This window comes from Anarhichas minor, unplaced genomic scaffold (assembly GCF_050575085.1).
Source record: "Anarhichas minor isolate MPS153535 unplaced genomic scaffold, ASM5057508v1 ptg000040l, whole genome shotgun sequence".
NCBI lineage: Eukaryota > Metazoa > Chordata > Actinopteri > Perciformes > Anarhichadidae > Anarhichas > Anarhichas minor.
The window spans coordinates 11,943,891-11,966,510 of NW_027466486.1; the positions used below are offsets into that span (position 1 = coordinate 11,943,891).

General features: G+C 43.0%; 1 protein-coding gene across 1 annotated transcript in view; it reads right to left on the reverse strand.

The window, feature by feature from the left end:
• Nucleotides 1–271: 271 nt before the first annotated feature.
• LOC142968070 (collagen alpha-1(XII) chain-like) overlaps nucleotides 272–22,620 on the reverse strand; it is a 52,431-nt gene continuing 30,082 nt past the window's right edge. Inside the window, exons 34-65 of the mRNA XM_076107801.1 lie at nucleotides 21,753–21,895; nucleotides 20,246–20,375; nucleotides 19,901–20,043; nucleotides 19,556–19,685; nucleotides 18,858–18,977; nucleotides 18,561–18,707; nucleotides 18,289–18,405; nucleotides 18,015–18,167; nucleotides 17,773–17,847; nucleotides 17,530–17,669; nucleotides 17,243–17,366; nucleotides 16,574–16,717; nucleotides 16,130–16,294; nucleotides 15,834–15,872; nucleotides 15,542–15,680; nucleotides 14,693–14,835; nucleotides 14,114–14,223; nucleotides 9,226–9,384; nucleotides 8,862–8,939; nucleotides 8,015–8,101; nucleotides 7,503–7,556; nucleotides 7,006–7,101; nucleotides 6,717–6,770; nucleotides 5,712–5,765; nucleotides 5,347–5,400; nucleotides 4,617–4,688; nucleotides 4,475–4,510; nucleotides 4,307–4,373; nucleotides 4,030–4,212; nucleotides 3,667–3,744; nucleotides 2,302–2,472; nucleotides 272–459 (exon numbers count right to left, since the gene is read on the reverse strand). Of these exons, the coding sequence (XP_075963916.1) occupies nucleotides 311–459; nucleotides 2,302–2,472; nucleotides 3,667–3,744; nucleotides 4,030–4,212; nucleotides 4,307–4,373; nucleotides 4,475–4,510; nucleotides 4,617–4,688; nucleotides 5,347–5,400; nucleotides 5,712–5,765; nucleotides 6,717–6,770; nucleotides 7,006–7,101; nucleotides 7,503–7,556; nucleotides 8,015–8,101; nucleotides 8,862–8,939; nucleotides 9,226–9,384; nucleotides 14,114–14,223; nucleotides 14,693–14,835; nucleotides 15,542–15,680; nucleotides 15,834–15,872; nucleotides 16,130–16,294; nucleotides 16,574–16,717; nucleotides 17,243–17,366; nucleotides 17,530–17,669; nucleotides 17,773–17,847; nucleotides 18,015–18,167; nucleotides 18,289–18,405; nucleotides 18,561–18,707; nucleotides 18,858–18,977; nucleotides 19,556–19,685; nucleotides 19,901–20,043; nucleotides 20,246–20,375; nucleotides 21,753–21,895 (3,554 nt within the window). The 3' untranslated portion in view covers nucleotides 272–310. The remainder of the gene's footprint in view (nucleotides 460–2,301; nucleotides 2,473–3,666; nucleotides 3,745–4,029; nucleotides 4,213–4,306; nucleotides 4,374–4,474; nucleotides 4,511–4,616; nucleotides 4,689–5,346; nucleotides 5,401–5,711; nucleotides 5,766–6,716; nucleotides 6,771–7,005; nucleotides 7,102–7,502; nucleotides 7,557–8,014; nucleotides 8,102–8,861; nucleotides 8,940–9,225; nucleotides 9,385–14,113; nucleotides 14,224–14,692; nucleotides 14,836–15,541; nucleotides 15,681–15,833; nucleotides 15,873–16,129; nucleotides 16,295–16,573; nucleotides 16,718–17,242; nucleotides 17,367–17,529; nucleotides 17,670–17,772; nucleotides 17,848–18,014; nucleotides 18,168–18,288; nucleotides 18,406–18,560; nucleotides 18,708–18,857; nucleotides 18,978–19,555; nucleotides 19,686–19,900; nucleotides 20,044–20,245; nucleotides 20,376–21,752; nucleotides 21,896–22,620) is intronic.

Below are 22,620 nucleotides of genomic sequence, written 5' to 3' on the forward strand. Positions count from 1 at the left end.
CATACTTTCTGCTGGTTTTGACATGATTAGTGCACAACACATTGGAGTCCGATAAACACTTGCAGTTATATTACAAACAGATACTTAGAGGGAACACTTAGCAAGCACACAGGTTTGTAATGAACGAACATGTAAGTTTGTATTCATCTTGCTAAATTTTCTCATGTCAAAAAAAATATATGTTCAATATAGCCAGGGGTATCAAACCCATATAAGTATTAGGTCCTTTTTCAGAAAATCACTTCATCCTCACATGCGTGATTATGGAAGTTGTTTCAATGTTACGCTTTCTGAGAGCTCCTCAATGTAGCTATGATGCTAGTGTTTCTGTTTTGTCGTGTGGTAGTGATCTCTTTCCTCGTTGGTTTCGTGAGTAACCGGGTGATTGTATCGCCTCAAACTCTCCAGCTGGCTCCACAGGTATAGTCTCTACGTCAGGTTCAGCTTGGTAGTTGTTGGCTAGAAAAATATTTGGGACGGCCAATAAAAAAAGGGTTCCCTCTACAACGTTTCACATGCACACTTTTTAAATTATATTGAACTTTGGAATTCCAAACAAATGCCTTGTGTCTTACTATTGCTTCCCGAAGTACCATAACAAGCTAATTGAAAAGAAAGCCTGTTCCAAATGCTGTGATGACATTTACAGTAAAATCCATCAACCTATTGGATAATAAGACGTAGTAAAATAACCAGCTCATACTACAAAGAACACATGGAAATGGCAGGAGAGCAACATTCAGTACTGATTTGGCCAACGTACACAAAGAACATGAGGATTCAAATTACAAAAGGAACATGCTTCAGTCTGGACCAGAGCTGTCTAAGTCACTTAAGGCGTCGTAAACAGAGGTTATGCTGGTGGTAAGTAAGCAGAGGGTTATGAGGCACAAGCTCAATACAGATGTTTTTAGTGAAATGTCCTGGTTCATACAATCATTTACAAGGGACAAAAATTAGTTTTATTTACACATGTCACCGCTACATTAACATCGCTTTCAGTTATGAAATCCTCTTTGTTAGTAGTTGTTTTGGGTGGTATTTGTACATGCTCCTTCCATTGTAGAAATGCTCAGTCTCGGATTGTGGTTCAAGATGCAAACAGGCCAGCAGGTTGCCATCACTGTAGCTTGTGAGATGATGTTAGTGCCAGTCCGCTCCGTTCTGCTTTTTTTGGCTTTCGTAATGTTTGTGTTTAGCGTTCAATAATTATGTCCATGGTGATTATCCTTACATGCTCCATAGCGAGTGGGCAAACATCTCAGAAACAGAGTGTAAGCGGTACAGGTGACTTAGTACGTTTACTATGCACGTTAACCTGCAAATAGTTCAAAGAGGGTGTGAGTTTTCACTGCGGAACACAGTCATAAGTATCATTTTGATTTAATGTAAGTCATCATACACAATTAGCTAGAATGCTTTACAAGCCAGTTTAAAAATGTGTACATTCAATGTATGGAGATATTGGAAATGTGACTCCTTACTCAGCGTTCACTAAACCCCTCCCCCAAATAGATTGTCTTCTCCTAGTTTAGCATTAGCACCAGTAACTAAGCATAGCAGGCCTGTCAAGCTTTGGATTTCAGCACATTTCTATCCTTTTCAGAATCAAAAATACAACAGTCAAATTGTGTGGAATAGATTAAACTGTGTGTTTATATTCTTTAAAGGTGCTATATTTGAAATTCAGAGCATTAATATAGAAACAAACAACGATTAGTTATGTAGCGATAAAGTGGAGTAATGGCGCCCTGAGCAGAGAATGAAGGTGCACTTTGACAGGGATCTCGTTTTCCACAAAGTCAGTTTGAAACATGAGTCAGCCAGAGACAGTTGTCTGTCTAATGTTAGCTTAATTAGTTAGCCAGCCAGCTACAGCTAATTAAATCTGCTCGTGACAGTTGTCATCACAGTCAGAAAAAATCGATTGTCTCTGGCTAGATATGAGAAGCCTTCTTTTGTCTACCTCTGTCTAAAATAGAGCCCTCATTGTTTCAGAAATGACTATGAGTTGTGATGGTGAATCTGCCAAGTTATCATTTTAAACCGCATTATGTTCCATGCAAGAACGATCTAGCTTGACAGGCGTAGCAACAGTAAGCGGGACGGGGCTCTGGGAACGATCAGTTGAACCTCTTATGGAAATAACAGTTTCCGGTTTAAAACAATACTTCCATTCATATCTCCATACATTATCAAAGAAAGAAGTAGTGCACTGAGTTGCAAATGTAATTAGTCTGCATACATTTAGTCTTGCATCTAATGTAGTACCATGCAGGACCTAGGCAGTGTTGAGTGTACCTGTGTATCCTTGTCCATTGTAAGGAATGCCAACACACTGAGAGGAGTCGCAATATCCAGTGGGTCCTGGTGGTCCCCTCACCCCCGGAGTGCCCTGGCGACCTGGAGGTCCGCGAGGCCCAGTGGAGCCAGAAGTACCCGTGGGTCCTGTTCTTGACTCGCCTGGTGGCCCTGCAAAGGGGAGAGAGAAGGTGAGTTGGAGGCCAGTTGGAGTTGAAGGCCAGTGTCTGGAGCGCAGCACAAAAACCCACTGACATCACCCGTAAATCTCCAGTGGAAATCGATAGGGGTAACGCGGGGCTGCAGCACTATAATTTGAATTTTTCAATGGCTCAATTAAAAAGCTTGACCAAGAAAAAAAAAAAAAGTCTTGGGCTGTGTGGAGCCCCCCCCCCCCCCCCCCCAAACCTCCACCCCGTCTGTCTAGACGGTAAAAACTCAGGATGGAATTTTTCCCCACTCTTTTTCTCGTCCTTAAGTGAGCCCATGTGTTGCCGATAAAGCCACCAAAGAAAGCTCATTGTACAACAATCAGATTCTCCCACACACATGCATTTACACTACACACACACAAGCACACACAAGTGAGTCATCAGTATGGACTTCCTCCCACTGGTCTTCAGTTGTTTCTCTCTTCATTCACAGAAACAGACATATGAGTGTTTGGTGTTGTGGGGTCGACATCAATAGAAGGTTGCTGTGTCTTTGCAATAGCTTCCCTAGGGAAAGGAAGGCTTCTGAAGTGGTGAACTTTTCAGTTAGAACATATTGGATATAAAATTCAACTGAGGAAAGGCGATGGCCTTTTTCAAACTGACAAATCAGACTAATAAGAGTTTTAAACAATGATAGCTGCATCATGCCCTTGACTAAAGACTGACTAAAGACCGTCTAAACTCTAGACATATAAATTCTCTCCTTAATGAGGAAATACCTTCCATTTAGTGTGTTCTATTTCAAATGTGCACAGTTTTTGGAGAAGTTCCATATACACGAGACATAAATCCTTAAGAAAAGAAAGAACTGGGTTTATGTGCTGGGTCCGTCCAAAAAATGTATGCAAAGCAGCTGAAGGTGCTTAAGACCCATATGCTGTAGGTAAATTGTGGCCTCGGGTTGGAATGTGTCATTTTAATTGGACTTACGGGAGTACTGTGACATGAAAAGGTCCACAAAAAGGTGAAAAACACTGAAACTGTGTTTTAGTGTAAAGATGAAGTTGTAACAGAACAGTGGGAGACCAGCAGACTGTCTGCAGCTGCTGGAGGACGATGTTCAACAGAAACTGTGGTCACTTATGTTCCTCGCCTCATTGTGATCGGAGACTGACAGAAAAATTGGGCTATTTAAAGAGCCTTGTGTTACCTGGGGGCCCTAGTGGACCTCTTTGTCCTCTGATACCAGTTCCTGGAGATCCTCTATCTCCCTTTTCTCCTGCCAAACCTGCATAAAACAGAGAAAAGAGGGGAAAAAAACATTTTCACACCAATAAAACAATGAGTAGAAATCTAAAGAGCGTAAATGAAACCCAGATCCAGGATTTAATCATATTATGCAACGCTAACTCGTATCTACACAAGGTAAGGTAATGCTGTTATGTTGTTATTCCACTCATGTTGGACCAACACTAGAGTCAACTCATTCAACACAACCATGGCCTTTAAATCATTGCTCGCTATTTTCTTATTATTTTCCTGCCTGCTCCTTTGCAACACAACAGTGAAGTACCTCTTTCTCCTGGACTTCCAGGCGAACCTGAGTTTCCAGGGAAACCAGTTTGACCAGCTTGTCCAGGCTCTCCACGGGATCCCTGGTTGCCGGCAGGGCCAGGAGGACCAGGAGGCCCCGGATTGTCGCTACGATACCCAGAGGGAATCTGGTTGAGCATCGTGTCGATTCGGCTCATCTGACCTGCAAGAGAAGAACCAAAACAGCTGGATTTGTACTGGATTCATGTTTTAATGACCTTACAGTTCCCTAAATCTGAAGAAACGGTTTTGCTCACTGTTCACAAGCTGTTCACAAACTTGTCTGGCTATGGAGCGCATCATGTTCTGGGATGCGAAGTCTCCCTGGAAAACAAAGACATTTTCATGAAGAGATGGTAAAGTTTTTTCTCGTTAGTGATGTGTGACAACTGGCATATGGCATTTCCTAAAAAAACAATACATACCCTCTCTCCTTTCTCTCCTTTAAGGCCAACAGTTCCCTGTTAAGGTGAAGAACAGTGTCAGAACAAGCAACAACCTCGTTCTCGAACCTCTCCTAAAAATTGTCATGCAACCGTTATTTGTGTCCTGTTATTGAGAACATACTGTGTTTCCTGTGTCTCCTCGTTTCCCTGGTTTCCCAGTAATTCCTGGTACACCTGGATTTCCAGGGTTTCCCTAAAAAAGCAAACAGGAAATAACACAGAGAGATTGGTGTTTACCTAAAATTACTGCACAATAAACATAATTGGAAAGTTTACCTCCTGCTCCCTATTAACGTTTGTATAACAAGCTTTAAGTTTGAGTTTCATGCCTTGACATCTGCAGTGGGGTTGTGTGGCACAAGCTGCCAAGAACACTAAGGAGGAGATGGAAACACACACATGCCCAACAGCCAACTGGGATGGGATGCACACACACACACATACAGACCAGCCATCCGGCACTGCTAATGGGTCTTGAAGCATTCAGGATGGTATAGTGCGTGTGAATTCTAAACTGGCACGCTGCCTGTTGGCATGATGGCTGGATTAAGTAGATTCAGACCTCCCCAAACCACAGAAGAAGAAAATGAGATGCATGCACCATCCTCGTACCAGTGGGGGGGGGGGGGCCTACAGACTACTTTTTTTTATGTGCAGTTCCAGCAGAGTGCAACTGTGGAGCCAGAGACGTAATTGGTGCAGATATATCAGGAAAGAAAGCATGCTCCAAGGAATATTTATTTGGCTCTTTTCTGCAAAACACAAAGACAAAGAGACAAACACACACACACACACACACACACACACACACACACACGCACACACACACACACACACACACACACACTCACCATGGGCCCTGATGGGCCTCTGGGTCCAGATGGTCCCTCCTTTCCTGGTGGCCCCTATGTAGAAATAACATACAATCACACATGGGTTACAACACACTGGGGAACCCCATTCATGCAATATATCAGTGTCATAACCTAATATTGGTCTCAGCCTTAAATCTGTCTTTTTTAATTATATTTATAAGTTAGTGGCTCAATTATTTTGTCTGACGCAAGTGAGAGCATGCAGTACTTCTGCCGACGCTGAGCTAAGTGGGTGATCACATGCAAAACATGTCCTTTAACTACAGTAAGTGTTGGATCCATTTGTTGGCTTTCAACACAGTGTGCACACCATACGCAGGCCTGCTGGAGGTAGATCTTACCCGCACTCCGCTTGGTCCGCTGGGGCCCAGAGGACCACGTTGTCCAGTAGAACCCTGGGGAAAAAAAGCAGACACACCTAATCAAACGCTAATGATCAGGAACAACACATTCATAAAGCTCCCCGATGCCTCTGTTGAACTAGAATACACAGGGAAAAAAACGGGGGTTTCCCAGCTCTTCAGCCAAAAATAATATATCATCTTTGTAACTAAAAAATAGAACAATTTCCCTCTTGTCTGTCGACACGTGATGACACGTGAAATCTGAATAGAGAGTGCTGTTATAATAAGCTTTATTGTGTAAAGACAATTCTGCCAACAAGCGCGGAGGATAATAGAATAGGCACTTTCTCCCATGTCTGATGCTCAGTCAGAGGCCAGAATAACCAGCGGCGATGTTCTCTCCAGTTGAATGGTGGGAGTTGGCTGAATGACCTCAGCTGGATGAATGAACATTGTTCGGCCAAGAAATGGCTGTGTAATGCCAGCCCACTCAAAAATGCCCTTGCCCTGAAATGAAGCCCGAATTCAAATCTGCTTCTGACTCGAAAGAGCAATAACCTCAAAGAACTTTGAACTCATGTTGTGGTCATGGTAAGTCTGGTTTTACATGAATGTCATTTTCATCCAATAAGTCCACAAAATGACATCTACTATAAGTCAAAGACGCTCAAGCTTCAGACACACTAAGTCTTTACCGAGTCACGAACATCTTCAATTACAGGGCTGTGGAAGAACGTGTTCCATTCCCTATTTCCCCTTCGGTAACATGAGTCTGCGCTCCATAATAATTTAACTGCATCACCGACCTTCTACTGTTTGTCAATCAACAGGCTGATTTGAGAGTGTGGGTCTCCCTGACATGGCATGGTAAACCTCCTACACTCAGTGTGGTTTCAATCTCAGCATGTGGACCGAATCCAGGCTCCAGTAGCAACGCAGCTCTCTACGGATAGTCTCCTGTTTCCTGTTCATAGACCACAAAATGAGAGGGGAAGTACTTACTTGCATGCCAGACAGGCCCGGGTCTCCAGAATCTCCCTTTGGTCCCTGGCGACCCTGAAGGTGGTGGAGGAGGAGGAAAAGAAAGTTTTGCGAGAAGCTTTAATCTTTGTTTTATCCTTTTCAGTCTGTGATTGTGATTGACTTCACTGGTGGATTGGCAACAGAATTACACTTTCGTATCAGCACTAATAACGAGGGACAAAGTGTGTCATATACATTCAACTCCATCTACCATGAATTCTTAACTGTTTCTTGCGTGGCTGGACTTTTGTATTGTAGGGCAACTTACAGGCTCTCCGGGTAGAGACAGTCCGTTAGGGCCCTGTGGTCCCGGTGGTCCCATTGAGCCTGGGAGCCCTAAGTCTCCGCGTGGACCCACTGGACCCTACAGCATATACCCAGACAAAAAGCAAAGATGTTTTAAAGCCACCCTCTTACAAAAAGAAGCATGTCTAATCAGACTTTTTATTGCACACATATAGAAAATGCACATCAACAGTGGAAATGGGCCTTAAGGTACTTGACAAGTGGCCCCTTTGAATCAAATGGTTTGAAAATATACAGCCGATAACTAAATTCAGATGTGTGCAACTTGCGTTGTCTGATGGTGCAGGCTAACGTAAGGCTGTAGCAGAGCAGAAATTATGAAATACAATGGCAGTGAGTGGATTTAGCATTATTGATAATTGCTGAAGTAAATAAAGTTACAAATTCAAAGCCTGTAAAAAAAAAAAAAAAAAGATAACAATTTATCTCGTGCTTATCGTGGTGTAAGGCGTTACTCACAGGATTGCCGTGTTCTCCTCTATCACCTCGTGGTCCCTTAGAACCTGGGCTGCCCTGGAAAAACAAGGAGCCACAAGCACAGTGAGTGTAACAACAGGAGCAGATTCCAAAATCCCTAAAACCCCAAGCCCCACCGAATCCTCACAGGGGTTTAGTGAAGTTACCAAGCACATATATTCCAGACGTCTCCTCGAGACTTTTGCACTGTTGTTTTTCCAACAGGCATTTATCTTTTGACACTTTTGCCTCCTGAGCCCACACTTCAATGCATGCCACCGGTCTCATCCTCCTCTGCTCTTTCCAAAGGAAAACAAAATATCACGACTGATGCGAAGGACATCCTCGGTCTCACTATAGCAGGCAAATATCAAGTAGCTCATTATAGCTGTGCAGTCGATACTAGCAGAGAGACGTATGGCTTTATCATCATCATCATCATCACATCAAAACAGACAAAGGTAGAGGAGGTGAAGATAGAGGACAAGCAGGGATGACCGCGGGAGAGTCTTTACCGAAGGTCCAGGAGGCCCCTGAGGGCCAATGCTGTCCTGTGTGCATGTGCAAGAGTGGGGAAGGGATGGGCACTTGGCCTCATCTCTCTGAAAGGGAAGACACAAGATGAAGAGATCAGAACACATAAATGCACAAACACACTTCAGAGGAGTATTCTTATAGTCCAGTTTAAGAAGCAGAGGCCGTTTAGAAACCCAGCAAAGGTCACGATGGAACAGTGGCCCATGCAAAGTCAGTGTGGGACTTTGAGACCAGATGCTCACTGACCGCTGCAAACACTGACCACATTTTTGGAAATGAGTCTTTGACATAATGAGTTATATATGCAACACTGCAGTCATTGACATGATATATTAATATCTGATGCAAATTATAGATGAACTGCTCATAATGGGATAAATGCTGCATGCGTCCGGTATTTACCATACTGAATCAAAATAAATGTGATTTACTGTCTGCAGCACTTGTTTTCATGTAATTGGTAGATCATCCTGGTAACAGTCCGATTAGCTGCACAGGATACAAGGTTCTATTCAGTTCTACTGAAGCACTCTATTTTTAAACTGCAATCTAGTTATCAGCCTTGCATTTAGCCCAATGACTACAAACCAGCTTAGATAAACCTCGGAGAAGACTTGCATGCATACAGTATATACAGTAAACAGAATGGTTCATCTGCTATTGATTCTAAGAACAAACAAAGTTAACAATTCTCGGTCTTATTCTTTAAAATTGCAATTAGTCGTACATGTACATCAAAACCGAAATATCCCTCAAGTGCACCTATAGATGGCCTTTTAACTTGACTTTGTTGTTAAATGGTTCTAAAATGACACTTGTGCTTACTGTGGCGGGCAGGTCGCAGCATTTGTCTCGGCTGATCCAGCTCAAGCTGCAGACAATATCGAACATCTGGAGCTGGAACTACACAACAGAAGAAGAGGGGAAACGTCAAGGGGTGTTACAAATGGCTCCCATTCTTGATGGAAATGCATACTGTTGAAAGCAGGACAACTATGAGTCCGTCAGAGAAATAAAAAAGATGCAGGCTTCCATCCTTCCAGCAGTCACTGGGAGCAGTTCAAATTGAATTGTGCAACTATGCACAAGAGGATTTGGATATTCATCGGTTGGAAAGCTGTGAGATGCTCTTCCAAACGTGCTTTTCTAAGCCTTTGCGTTTTTTTCAAAAGTTTCTTTTTTCGCTTACCGTTGCAGACTGCCTCTTCCCGCCTCCAGACTTGGCCAACTTGCCAAGCACTTCATAGCCGTCCAGTGTGATGTTATTGGCCTCCTTGATGGGCTTCTCTGCCACCTCCTGGCAGTCCAAGTTGAGCTTGACTTTCTCTGCAGAGACGCTGATGTGGAGCTGTGGGGAGGGAGAGGACGAGGAGAGGGCAGAATTAACAAAACCTTATTGTCTTCTCAATACTTCATAGCTGCCAGCTTTGTTGCAACACAATTACTTGGCTGAGGGTACGAAGAACATTCAAGCTTTTGAAAAGCTGGGTTTGGCATTCATTTGTATTTGGAAAGGGCATCATTGCCATTTTAAAGAGAAGGGAAATTCTTTCAGAAAGTGAACAACTTCACTAAACCTTTTTAACCCATTATGAAGATGCTGATACTGTATTCCACATAATTGCCAGATTGAGTGAATTGTTTACTCTCGGCAGAACCACGTTAATGATAGATTCTGATATTACCCCAGTGTGGTTCCTGATTTGGCATGAGACTGCTGTTTGATGCCTCCACAGATGAATGGACCATAAAAAAGGAAATATACAACAGTTGGCTTTAAAGCTGCAGTCAGTGATTGTATAACAACACGGAATGACAAAGTGCCAGATTTTGAAGTTTCCTGTCCAGAGAACCCTGCTCCACATCTTGAAGCAATATCATATGCGGTGTGCCATCAGACGTCCTACACTTTCCATACTTTTTCCTCACTGTTGCAAATTTTCCCCTGCTCAACAGTCTGACAAGCTTTCTTTATGTCAGGAAAAGCAAGCTACTATTTCTTTCTACAAAACCATACCAACCACAGACTAGGCCATGGTTCCTGGCAACCAATCACAAGATGACAGTTGACTTCCTTGGCAGCAGAACACAGTATCTGGTGGACCACAAAGAGAGAGGGGTGTCGTTTATCCCAGGGTCCTGGCATGGATATATTACCATATACCACCATGCTCCTGAGGGCTAACCAAAACAGCTTTGGATGATAACATGGGATGGTAAATAATGAGCATGTGTATATTACCTCACTGACCAATAAGTAAACACAATGAAATCACGGTACTTACTGGAAAATAAGGCTTCTAGCTTGTTAGGGAGCATTGTTCCCTCAGTTGATAGTATTTGTTGCTAAGTAATCTGGTCCTACTGTGTTGACGGATGAGCAATTTTCATTCATCAATTGTTAACACAGAAGGTTTCACTGTGCTTTGCTGTGTCAACACTCAGTCAGAGTCCATATGGTAAGATTTTAGTACATTTGAAATATTTCCGTAATTACGATCAGATTAGATTTGACTGTTCTTGGCTCTGTCCTGACTGCTCCTTCATTTTCATAATCCTGAACCTTAATTTCCTGCATGCTATTAGTGCATGCATGAAATTAATTGGGTGCGAGTCCAAGCTTAAGTTAGCTTTCATTGAGAGTAAAGGGAAATAAATGATCACTATGAAATCTCCATTAGATTAGAGTTTCATGCGAGCAGTGCTGTTGCTGAACACGACATTCCCAGTTAGGTCGTTCAGTTCCATTGTATCATTCTCGATGTGAAGCTGTCATGTCTGATCTGGCACCTGCGATCAGACAAGTCACTGTGGATTTCTTTGGTAAGAAAAGTTAATTTCCTGTATTTCTAAAGTGGCTTTCAGGGTCAGGAAGTCTACTTGTCCAGCTCACAGAACGAAGATGTCTTCGCGTCCAAAAGAAAAGTCATCACAAATGAAGAGTACAATGACTGCAGTCAGTGGACAATTTGGCAAAAAAAACTCCCTCTCTGTCTTAATTAGTGTGTGCGTATATATTGGCACAACCTTCCCAACAAAGTTAGAAAAGTTCAAGACTTCTCAAAGAACAATAAGGTTTTGGTTGTTTTATTTTAGCACGGAGGCAAACTACGGTGCCCTGTTCAGTGACTACACACCAACATACACGATCAAACTTCTGGCACGTAACTCTGAATACACCACCGGTCACTACTGCTTATGGTAAATGTCCTTTTCACTTCGGTTAAGAGGAACGTTCCCTCTACGGGCTCCCACCCTTTGAGTGTGGGAGGGGATTCCCCAGTGGGCTAGTGAGTGGCTAGCATCTGCTATCGTCATCTCTGAGAGCTTTCCCACATGTTGTATCAGCGATAGACCCCGACCTCTCCAGCCTGGGTTACTTTTTATTAACTGGTCCGATGAGAAAAGCTAAATCTGTCAAGCACTCTTTTAGTACAAGAATAGTACAGTGATAGATTCAGCGATTGACAGGAAATTAATCTGCAAAAATTCTGCTAGCGGATTTATTTTTTAAGCAATAATGGCATTTATTCACTGGTTCTATCCTCTAAAATGTGAAAACAAGGTATTTGAAGATGTCACCTTGGGGGTTTTGGAACATTCGACATTTTACAGACTATTGAAAAAATCAATTAAAAGAGGGTAGAATCTCTAGATGAATCAATAATGAAAATAATCTTCGGTTGAAGCTCTACTTGATTAACCTGAAACTCAAAGGTCAACACGTGGGGTTTGTTCTGTTTATTGTCATACATGGACAATAAGTCCAGCTACCATTCATGACAACCCTCATCATTGGTCACTCTGGCCACACACACACTTTATTACAGAGGTCACTCTGTACTAGCCATGGATAAAAGTTGGGAAACCACTCACAACATGTACACACAAACCACCACAGCTGTCGGCAGCGGCACTTACTCAGCAGACCAGTAAATAAGCTACTAGGTAGACCGCTGCAGACTTGCCAGCTCATGGACCAACAACTACAGCACCGCAAACTAGTCACCCAGTGTACATACAGACTACAGTCTCCACCACGGCCACAGATTGAGAAAACACACACACACACACACACACACAGATCCGGCTGCTGTCCAACAAGACCAGCAGTGATGTCATTTACATCTAGTCCTGAGTCTGACCCAACATTTTCCAGGGTCCTAGTCATTCATGAAGTTACCCTACAATTAGATGTGGGATGCTAAATGGTCAAACTGAAAAGCCAGTTTCAGAACGCTCTGATCTGCGGGCCAATATATCGCTCACATCAGATCTTTAGTTCCAAGAGCTGTGCTTTGTAATATCAGGAAGCGGGCTACCTTTGATGTCAGATAAGACCATGGAACATTGAAAAGGGTCATTCGTTTTGATAACCCTAGAATTAGGAGCGGGGGGGGGGGCTATATACTGTAAGGGTCAGCGTGCCCTTTGAACAAAGTCAGTACATTGGAACCAGTTGTTTTTCCTCCAGTGATTTCCTCCAGTGATTTCCTACAGTGATAAATCTAGCATCTTAAGCCATCCTACGTTGGTATGACAATATACTGTCCCTCATTGTTCTCTCGACACCCTACTGTGGTGGAGCATAATAGAGGATGTTTTATATTCGCTCCTGCTTTGATTGGACTTAAAGGCATTTGATGTCTCATTTTACCTCTTGCTGTGGCCGCAAGATACTGCATACTACATTAAAATGTTGTTTATTGCAGTTGTAAGCTTGGCATGTGGGCGTAATGTGGTGGTTAAACCACTGAAAAGAAACAGAGAGTTTGCACAACAATAACACCATTGTGGATGATAATTTGAAGTTGGATGAGAGGTTTTGACAGATAGTTTGAAGAGTAGCTGATGTTAAAGAATAATGTAATTAATGCTTCCCAAAGGGATTTCAATCTTAATTTCTGTCATGAAAGGCAGGGATGGCACGGATTTCAGAGAAAGGGAAATGCTTCATTGGGACAGTCAGAAAACATCTGGATTCAACCTTTTAACCAATTTTAAACAATCCCTTCAGAACTTATTTTTGCTTCCAGAACTATTATTAAGTGTCCTTAAGTAACCCCTTTAGTCCTATACTCTCTATAAGCGCTCCAGCAAAGGTTTTAAAGGGGAACTCTACCCACCAATTTGACACATAAAGTTCAGTTCTTGTCATAGGTAATACTACTGAAAACACTTGTATAATGTGTTCTGTGGCTCTGTAGGAGTTTTGCCCAGTCTAAGAACATAACCCCGATGATGTAACGAGGGGTGTGTCAGACTGGACTTAAGACTTAAAAATGTATACAAGAACACGAAGTGTTAAAAACCGCGGCGTGGAGTTTGAAAGACGTGGGAGTTTACCAGACAAGGAAAATCTAACGAAAGATGCTATTGAGTTGCATTATGGGAAACCAGTTCTTTTGGAGATTGACCCATACAAGAGACTATCAGACTAACATTTTTGGAGAACTTCTTTAAAGAAATACCATAAAGTCTGCTGTATGCCATTTTTTAATCCAACTCAAGCGGAACCCAAGATTAAAATCAATCCAGTCCCATGACTGGTGCTTCGGTCTGGAACAGACCGGTTTGGAATTCACTAAACGACTACCAGGAGAGTCTCCATTCTTGCTGTGGTTTGCACATTGTGCTGGGTCACTGAGATATCACAATTTCCCTCCAACATCTTTAAAAAAATATATATTTACAGCCTCCACCACCCGTTAATCAAATGAACTGCTTTCAAAACTTTATTTGAAACCATAAAAAGGACCACGCTGACCGATACTCTAAGATGGATAGCTTTTTGTCAGCTCACACGATACACACGATTTGTCAGATCTTCACATTGAAAGGTAATCCAGTCCACTTAAATGAAGCATAAAGTCACAAATGACTTAAAACCAATATTTGTGAAAGGAAAAGAAAAGAACTCAACCAATATTCTGTATGTGAAAGGATCTGAAAAGGACAATCAGCCAACAGGTGACCGCAAAAGATTCCCAGTCTTTACTATTAAAGCCAAACTTTAATAATATCACTATGTTGTGAGCACAGTACTTCTCTCTGTAAGAATCACGCATTGTGTTTACCTTGTGGAAGCTCCCATGGAAAACCCGCTTCACTTGCTCCTCATTAAACGTGGCTCTCTGGATCTCTCCTCGGGTGTCCTTGTTGTAGAACGTGATTGTTTTGCTGGAAGCTGAAAAGAAAAGGGCCTTTGATGAATACCCTGACAGTGTGTTACGATGCGGTTGCACGCAAAGCACAGACAGGACTATAGAGAACACATGGTTGTAGAGAGCGGAGAGGGATAAAGAGAAAGCTAGGAGGGATTAGGCCCATGTTCGTAATTATTTGCATGCATTTACCACGTGTGTAAGCCTGCATTTGTAAAAGATACTTATTTAAAAATGAAGGCTTTCTATTAGAGAATAACTAAAGCAGAGCAAAATCCAAAAGCAGGATGTTCAGTAGCAGTCGTCAATATGCCTCAAATGTCTTATTTGCTGCTTATCCTATCTTGCAAAGATAACATAACTTCGGCTGCCTGTAAATAAGTTAAGAGAGAGCAAGAGTTGTTTGTAAAGATTGTACAGCTGTGTCTACTTTGGGTCAGGTACAGCAGCTTCCCCCTCTAGCTGGGGGCCACAACAGGATGGGAGGCTTACGGTTGACGGTGACCCCGACCTCGGGGTTGTTGTTTTTGTCTGAAATCTGCCAAATATCAAAAGGTTCAGAGGTTGTGTCGGGCAGCAGGCGGAAGAGCAGGACGATGGTGTAGGATGGGGGAAGACCCTCCGGATGGATTTCCCTATAAGTGTAAAAAACATACATTGTGATGAGTCCTGAGTCAGAGCTGTGCCCTCATCACACCAGCAGTCAGAATATTACGTTAGAAATGAATACCAAGACCATCCAGTCTCCCTGCAATGATACAGCATCCAGTCTGTCACGTCGGCTGCCGAACCTGTAAATGATTGCCAGTTTCCCCCCCCGGCCATGCAGAAATTGCCCACATGTTGAAAACATTTTATGTCCGCTCTCCTTTGCTGAAGTTCGAAGTGTTTCCATTTGTGCACATTATGGCAATGGCTGCCTCCAGGCACACACAGTACTCATCATTATGAACATATTAACAAAGTATGCTGAAGAGGTTTGGATACTTTGAGGCCCAATACAGACACCAAGCTCTTGACCCAGAGGTGATGTGTTTGCTCCTAGCAAGACATAGCTGGGAGGAGGGCTGGTCCAGGAACTTTTTTTAATTCTACAACCACATTTTTGTGTTCCTGCTAGCACCACATATTCCACAAGCCGCAACAACAAATAGGGCTGTGGGCTCATGGCACCGGGGAAACCCTTCTGACTACATAGGCATCATTATGAATAATGACTGTGGGCTGGGCCGAATTAAAGTGGAGATAAGGCCAATAGGCTGGGAATATGGACATAGTTTGACTTATACTCCCTCTGTTTTACACACCCACACACAAACACTATTTAGTTTCAGCTCTTACTTTGTGGGCTGGTTCAGGAAGGAATCCTTGTGCAGCCTGTAGGCAATGTAGCTGTTGAAGGAGCCAGACTCCATGGACACACCGTTCATGTCAGCGAATGTCCGGTCTGTGATGTTGAAAGCCTCCAGCATCCTGAAACCTGGAAGGGGTAAGAACAGGAGACATGTCGAGAGGATGGAAACAGAAATAGCGAAACCTCCTTGTAGCGTAGCATAATAGCATTCTACTAATGCCAACAAGCTCCGGAGGGATTAGTGAATGTGGAAGGTGTGTGGTAATGCTCTATGCTTACCAGGTGTTGTGAACCCATTGATATAGATCAGAGGGCAAGCTGAAACAGGACAAAAAGTCGTAGAAGGTTATAAAAACAGATTACGGCTTGAAGAAAGTGATTCATGTCTGTTTGTACATTTCCTGGCAGTAGAAATGTGGGGCAATGGGTGAGCTTCCTGTTACCTTTGCAGGTGCATGAATCAACCACAATAGAAGTTACAGAAAGTTATCAAAGTCAAAGGAAATATTTTCCTCTTTGAATGCAGAAATACTTAGCTACAACAGTGTTTTGTGATATATTAATGTCCGCCTTACTGGAAGTGGCTGTTTCACAGATGAAGGTGATCAGGTTGTCCTGGATCTTGGCAAAAGCGTCATAGTCGTCCACCACAAACACGTGTCTCTCACTGGGCTTGCTGCCGATAGCTCTCAACTCCGACATGTCCACATCGGCGACTCCAACCACGAACACACTGTAGCCTGTGGGTGTAAAACACACACACACACACACACACACACACACACACACAGAAAACAAAGAACACTGTCAAACTTCCAATAAGCACAGGCAGTTTTATCACTGCAGGGATTTTCTTGGGAGTTTATTGAATCAGCCACAAATCTGTGGCTCTGGTGAAGGAAAACAAAGTTTGGGAGAAAACAGGAATATAGATAAAAATCTCTACTACATACAGTACGGACTATACATACAACACAGACCAAAACACGCATGGCAATGATTAATAACTCTACACATACCAGAATGCTGCAGTTTCTCTGCACTTTTCTTGACGTCATCCTGGGAACGTCCATCTGTGACCACCACCAGCACCTTCGGGACGTTCCTCCTCATGCCGCTGTCTGAGGTGAACACCTTCTCATAGACGTGCTTCAGAGCCACGCCTGGACGGAAGGAGGAGGATCACAATGAAGGAGAGGGTTCAGAGAGCATCAAGCAGGGTTCTCCAAGTTAAATCTAAGACTTTTCGATACTGACAAAGATATGCAGGATATAATGTAAAATCACTTATTACACAAATTTTTAGCCTTGGAAAATAATTATTTACCAAGTACTCACATTCAGGTTTAATACACAATCGCTCTGTGAGGTGTGTGTGTGTATGTGTACTATAATAAAATAAAATGAATGCATATTGATGCATATTCATCATCGCATTTAGATAACTTTGTTATTAGATGTTACTTATTGCAGCTGGTGAATGTGGAGCTAATTTTTGCCGTAAAAGGTGTTGTTTTGAATATCCCCCTACCCAGACCTGAACCAATCCTTAACCCTAACCACTTTCGTATATATGCTACGAAAATAAAAACTTAAGGTTATGTCCTTTTTTCTCTCATCACTCACTCAATCATTCTTTACAACAATTTGTTTACTAAGACGCCTCTGTGTTCTTTTCAGTGGTCTACCTGTCTTGGTGTTGCCTCCTCTGTAGCGCACAGTCTGTAAAGCCGATATCACTATGCCCTTGTCCTGGTAAGTGTTCAGCTTGAACTCAGTCTTGGCGTCATCACTGAACTGCACAAATGAAACCTGTTCAAAGAGAACAAAAAAATTAAGAGAGTGACAATGAATGATGCACACATAGACACATACATAGCAAACATATCTTTCAAAACATTACATGCGGTCAGTTTATCTTACAAAAATGTGCAGAGAAATAATCAATACAGACACCGTCAAGGTTTATGCTGACCTGCATGCCGCGAGGGCTGATGACATCAAAGGCTCCAGTCATGCTCGTGACAAACTGGATGACCTTGCTGAAGCTCTCGTCTCCAATGCTCCAGGAACCATCGATGAGGAAGACCAGATCTGCCTTGGCACCTTTGCACACTGTGACGCACGTACAATGATGTTAATGTTACACCTGATCTCAGCTGAGCCGTAACAATTATCATCGCAGCACACAGATGCAAATGTTCAGAGCTCTCCTCACCATCTAGCGCAGGGGGCACTGTTCCTGGAGCAGGGGGGGCGGGAGGCTCTGTTGGCACCTCTGTGGGTTTGACCACTGCGAAACAAATACAGAAACACGTGCACAACATTTAAGGTGACACAGTATACTGTGGCTGGTGAGGGTATATATATATATATATATGTGTAACACAAAATGAATTGGACTTCCCAGTTGCTTTTACTGATCAAGCATTAAAACTAGCATAGAGGATGTTATCTTACATGTCCTCTCCTTTACTTTAACTCCAGGTCCCTCCAGGTTGGGGGTTTGGGTGGACACTGTGGCGTCGTAGAGCGCGTCAGGGGTCAAGCCATCAAAGCAGTAATTACTCTCCGAGCCTCTGACAGTGATCTCCTGAGCTCCTTTCTTGGAGGCTAGAGGAGAGGAAAGAAAGAAGAGAATCCAGATTAGACAGATTCAGGTTGCGGTCATCAAACAAATTCAAAGTTTACATGATCAAGGCCTTTGTAGAGCGTCATTCAGTACAGCACTTACGATCAATGGGGTTGACTTTGAGTCTGTAGGAGGTGGCTGCTCTGTGAGCGGTCCATCGGATGCAGAAGGACTCATAGCCAACGTTGTAGGTGGTCAGGTCGGTCACATTCAGGTACACTAAAGGGAAGCATTCATTCTTCTCAGTACATAATCTTTCACAACAACACCTATTTGCAGGACGATGGATTGGCAGTCAAAACTAGAATCATCGATATTATTTTCTGCAGATAAACCTGTGTTTGTGTGTTTTTGTTTTTGCATTATTAACTTACATGTGGTGCCTTGTCCAATGAGAGGCCCACTGAGGCCTGTTTCGTACTGTGCCAGCACCTTCAGGTCATAGGTGGTTCCAGGTTTCAGATTATGCAGTTGGTGGGAGGTCACATCTCCAGTAGACACCTCTAAGGACTCATCAGAGCCTGAAAGTAGACATAAAAAAGTCCCCATATTTGTTTGTATTAAAAAGAAAGTCCCTCTGATTTTACAAATGCTACTTTGAGGTATACCATCAAAACACATATTTTCTCGTTAACTAACACCGTTTTATGCCCAGAACAACATGTCCATACCCTCAGCTTGGTAGATGAGCTTGTATCCGGTAACCTTGGAGGGGGCAGGGTCCCAGGACACCCTGAAGCGGGTGTACCACTCATCAGAAACAAGAAGGTTCCTGGGGCCGAGCATACCCACTGCGGGAAACAAGACAGGGCAACACAGTCAACGCAGGTTTCTTTTCATTACAGTGGAATGGAATTTGACTTCAGTGATGTCAGCAGGGTAATTACTGCATTACAGCTTATTATTGCTCATTATGACTTTTGAATTATGGGTGAGATATCTCAACGTGCGATCAAGGGGATGATAAATTGAACCACATCAGAGAAATATTAAGAAACAATATATTAAGCCGCCTCAAGGAGTGGAGTGGTATTACGACATGTAATAGAGCTTCTTTTGTTTGAGAAGCAAAACAAGGATAAACACTAGCCAGCACTGGAAGCCTAAGGTCTCCCTCATTGGGGCACAGCCAGATCATAATTGTCTGGCAAAGGCTCTCGACACGTTTGGCCCTCACGAAAAGTCAAGAATTTCACTTATTCCACTATTGCTACACTGATGCAGGATCCTAATCAATGGATCAATCGAATCAGATTTTCCGCTGTCTGTGTTCAGTCCTGCATGATATAAGTGTCTGTCAAGATGCCCAGTTTCATGTCCTTAAATGATCTCTGCATCAGTCGAAACACACAGACTGAAGTGTTCATACCTGTGTGACCGTCTCCTTCCAGCTGTCCTCCTGCTCCATCAGCATACACGGCAGTCACTTTGATATTATAAGGAGTGTCTGGATCCAGGTTCTTCAGGATCACACTGTTACTGTTTCCCGGTACTACAGTCTGTAAGACATTAGCCGTATCGCATAAAGAAAAGGATTGATACAAGAACACATGAAGAGCATGTGATGGATACATTTGCATTAATATCTCAGATCAATGAGAGTTGGTTTATCACTTAGGGCTGCGGGCAAAAACTGGATAATTGCCACTCTAAAAAGGGAATTTATTAAACTTTAAGCAACAGTAGAATTATATGGAATTATAAACATCCTTACAAATTCCTCGATGGGGTCTCCTGTGGTCTGGGCATATGTGATGCGGTATTGCGTGACAGGACCTTTGGCATGTTCCCAGCTCACAGAGAGAGTACTGGTGGTGGGGTCATATACACGCATGTTCCTTGGACCACTGCGGGGCACTGAGCGAGGAAACATGAAAAAAAGCGTTGGTTTGTGTGTACATTCCAAACATTTCTATATCTCCAGTCTTTTTGTGAACTTCTATGTGAGGCTAATTGTTGAAATACCTATACTAGATCTACACTTGCATGACACAAAGGGTCCTTAGATTGTTTTTCCTACTTTAGGATGGTCTTTTAACACACTGGCAAAGGTTCTTACATGTCTTTCCGGCATCACTGATAGCGGGTCCTTCGCCGTCGCTATACAGTGCAACCACTCCAACATTGTAATCAGTTTCTGGGAGCAGTTGCAGTAGCAGGGCCTCAGTGGTGGTCCCTGGTACCAAAATCTGCAAAGAGACATCAAGCATGTAACGAACAGACACTACCGAAGAGTTTCAATGCAGCATGTGTTCACTTAAGTCCTTAACTGATCAGTAAAATCAGATAAAGATGACAGCAAATCTGTTTATTTTCCAAAATAAACTTGAACAATTGTGTCAGTGTGCACAGACATGATGCCTGACTCCTTTCACCTTCTCCCAACAGCTGCTTGTGTTGTGTACTCCTTCTGAAACCTTCCTTTTACTAAACAGTCCCTTGCTGTCAGCACTAAGTGAAAGAAGAGCCAAATAATCCTTTTTGACAACTGGCACCGCCCAGTTTGACAATAACGACAGCTGATTACATAGCCTGCTGTTAGTTAGCTGGACAGATTAAGCTCCTCGAAGGCTTGTGTTAACCTTTGTGAGTGAGTGAGTGAGTGAGTGAGTGAAGGAAGGGGAGGGATGGACGCTTGTTTATGTGCTTACAATGGAAATGGGGATAAGTGTGTGGTGCAGGGTGTGACCAGGAAATGGGTTGGTGAATTTGCTCACAATCGTTTCATGGCGCATGCAGAGAGCTCCCATCTGTCCTGGTCAACAATTTACTGTGCTTGAGATTCTCAGTGCAAAAACATCACCGGCGACATCAGTGATGCTAGTAATAAATCGTCTAAAATCTCCAGCTGGTGTTAAATTTGACGATGCCGGCCGAAAAAGGCCACATTGCACATCATTGGCTCCAGCTGCGAAAAAGGCCTGAGCTTGCCATAAATGTGTACCTCTCCATCAATAAACTGGAATGTGCCTGACTCTTCAAATACCATGTTATTAAAGTCCCAGTGAAGAAACCGTTCTTAATGGTGCAATAATACTGGCAGATGCTGGAGAGGGCTAATGAGACCATGTCAAAGTAACACTTGTGGATTCTTTAAGCAACCCAGAAATCCGAAAGATGTGGTCACACTGGTGCCAGATGACACATATTGTGTCAAGAATGGGAATTGCATTTTATCTGAAGCGGTGCGTGAAAAAAGAAGAATTCAGCTGGCAGTAACGGCACACATGCATGCACACAAACACACTAACATGGACCATTTGGTGAACAGACTAATGGATGAGGCTGTTTCATTCCTGATCACATATGGTAAACTGTAAATGCTGGTCAAATATTTTAATTGGTTGCTGCTTGGGCGAAATGCAGCCACATCACCACCCGGGTATGTTCTAATTCTCCTCTTTCTTAATAAAGCCTCAGTTTGTGTGCAATACCGATAAGCTGTGATAAGACAATAAAAAAGAAGTTGGAGTTATGGGTGCCATTGGGCACCATTGTAAATTAACTTTATTTATATGCATATGTGCTGTATTACACTTCTTCCCACACAGTGGATGGAAACTCACCGACTCAGAGGGCCCGGCGCCATTCAGCGGAGCATAGACCACCCGGTACTCCTGGACTGGGCCCGTGGCAGCCTCCCAGCGAACGTTCAGAGTGTTGGCGGTAGGGTTGAAAACCTGGATGTTCTTGACGGGGCTACGCACCACTGCCGAGCCAGGAATGTTGGGTGGTAAGACAGTGGTTAGAGGTGGAGACAGAGATACAAAAGTGAAAGGTTAGGGTGAGGATCAGGGTAAGGTTAAGCCAAAACAGGGTACAAAGTGTCAAGAAGATTGAAGAGAGGAATGTTAGACAGAAGATTGGGAAGATAGATTGAGAGAGAGGATGAGACAAGGCAGAGGAGAGAAAAACAGAGATTGTTTAGGTCAGGTATTCATAAATACTGCTGCACAAATGCTTGTAGCATGTTCCTTTTTGTATCTGTGTTTTAGCATTGTGAAGTTTGACCTTATGTAGTTTCATGAGGGTTATTTAAGTGTTAAATGATACCTTTGTGAGTCTCCTAAACAGTGGTACTGCCATTCAGTCTCATTTAACACAACATGGTCTAGACTAGTTTTGTGGACATCCAGAACCGTCCAACGACTACATGAGAACATGTCAATGAAATGGGAACAATACCGGCCAGCAACCAACAGAGCCAAGTTTAAGACATTATTTAACAATACTGCTACCAACAGGACGCTTCCTGTCAGTGCCCTTAATGAATCGGATATAAAAGGCGTTTGTGCAGCACTGTGTGAAGCTTGCCTCTAAAAAACCAAAGCAGATGTTTAGAAGCTTTGTGCCGCTCCCCCTTATAACCCCAAAAATGCATGGGAAAAACACAGTGGGCAAACCACAGCGAGGGAGCTTCCGTACGTTAAAGTT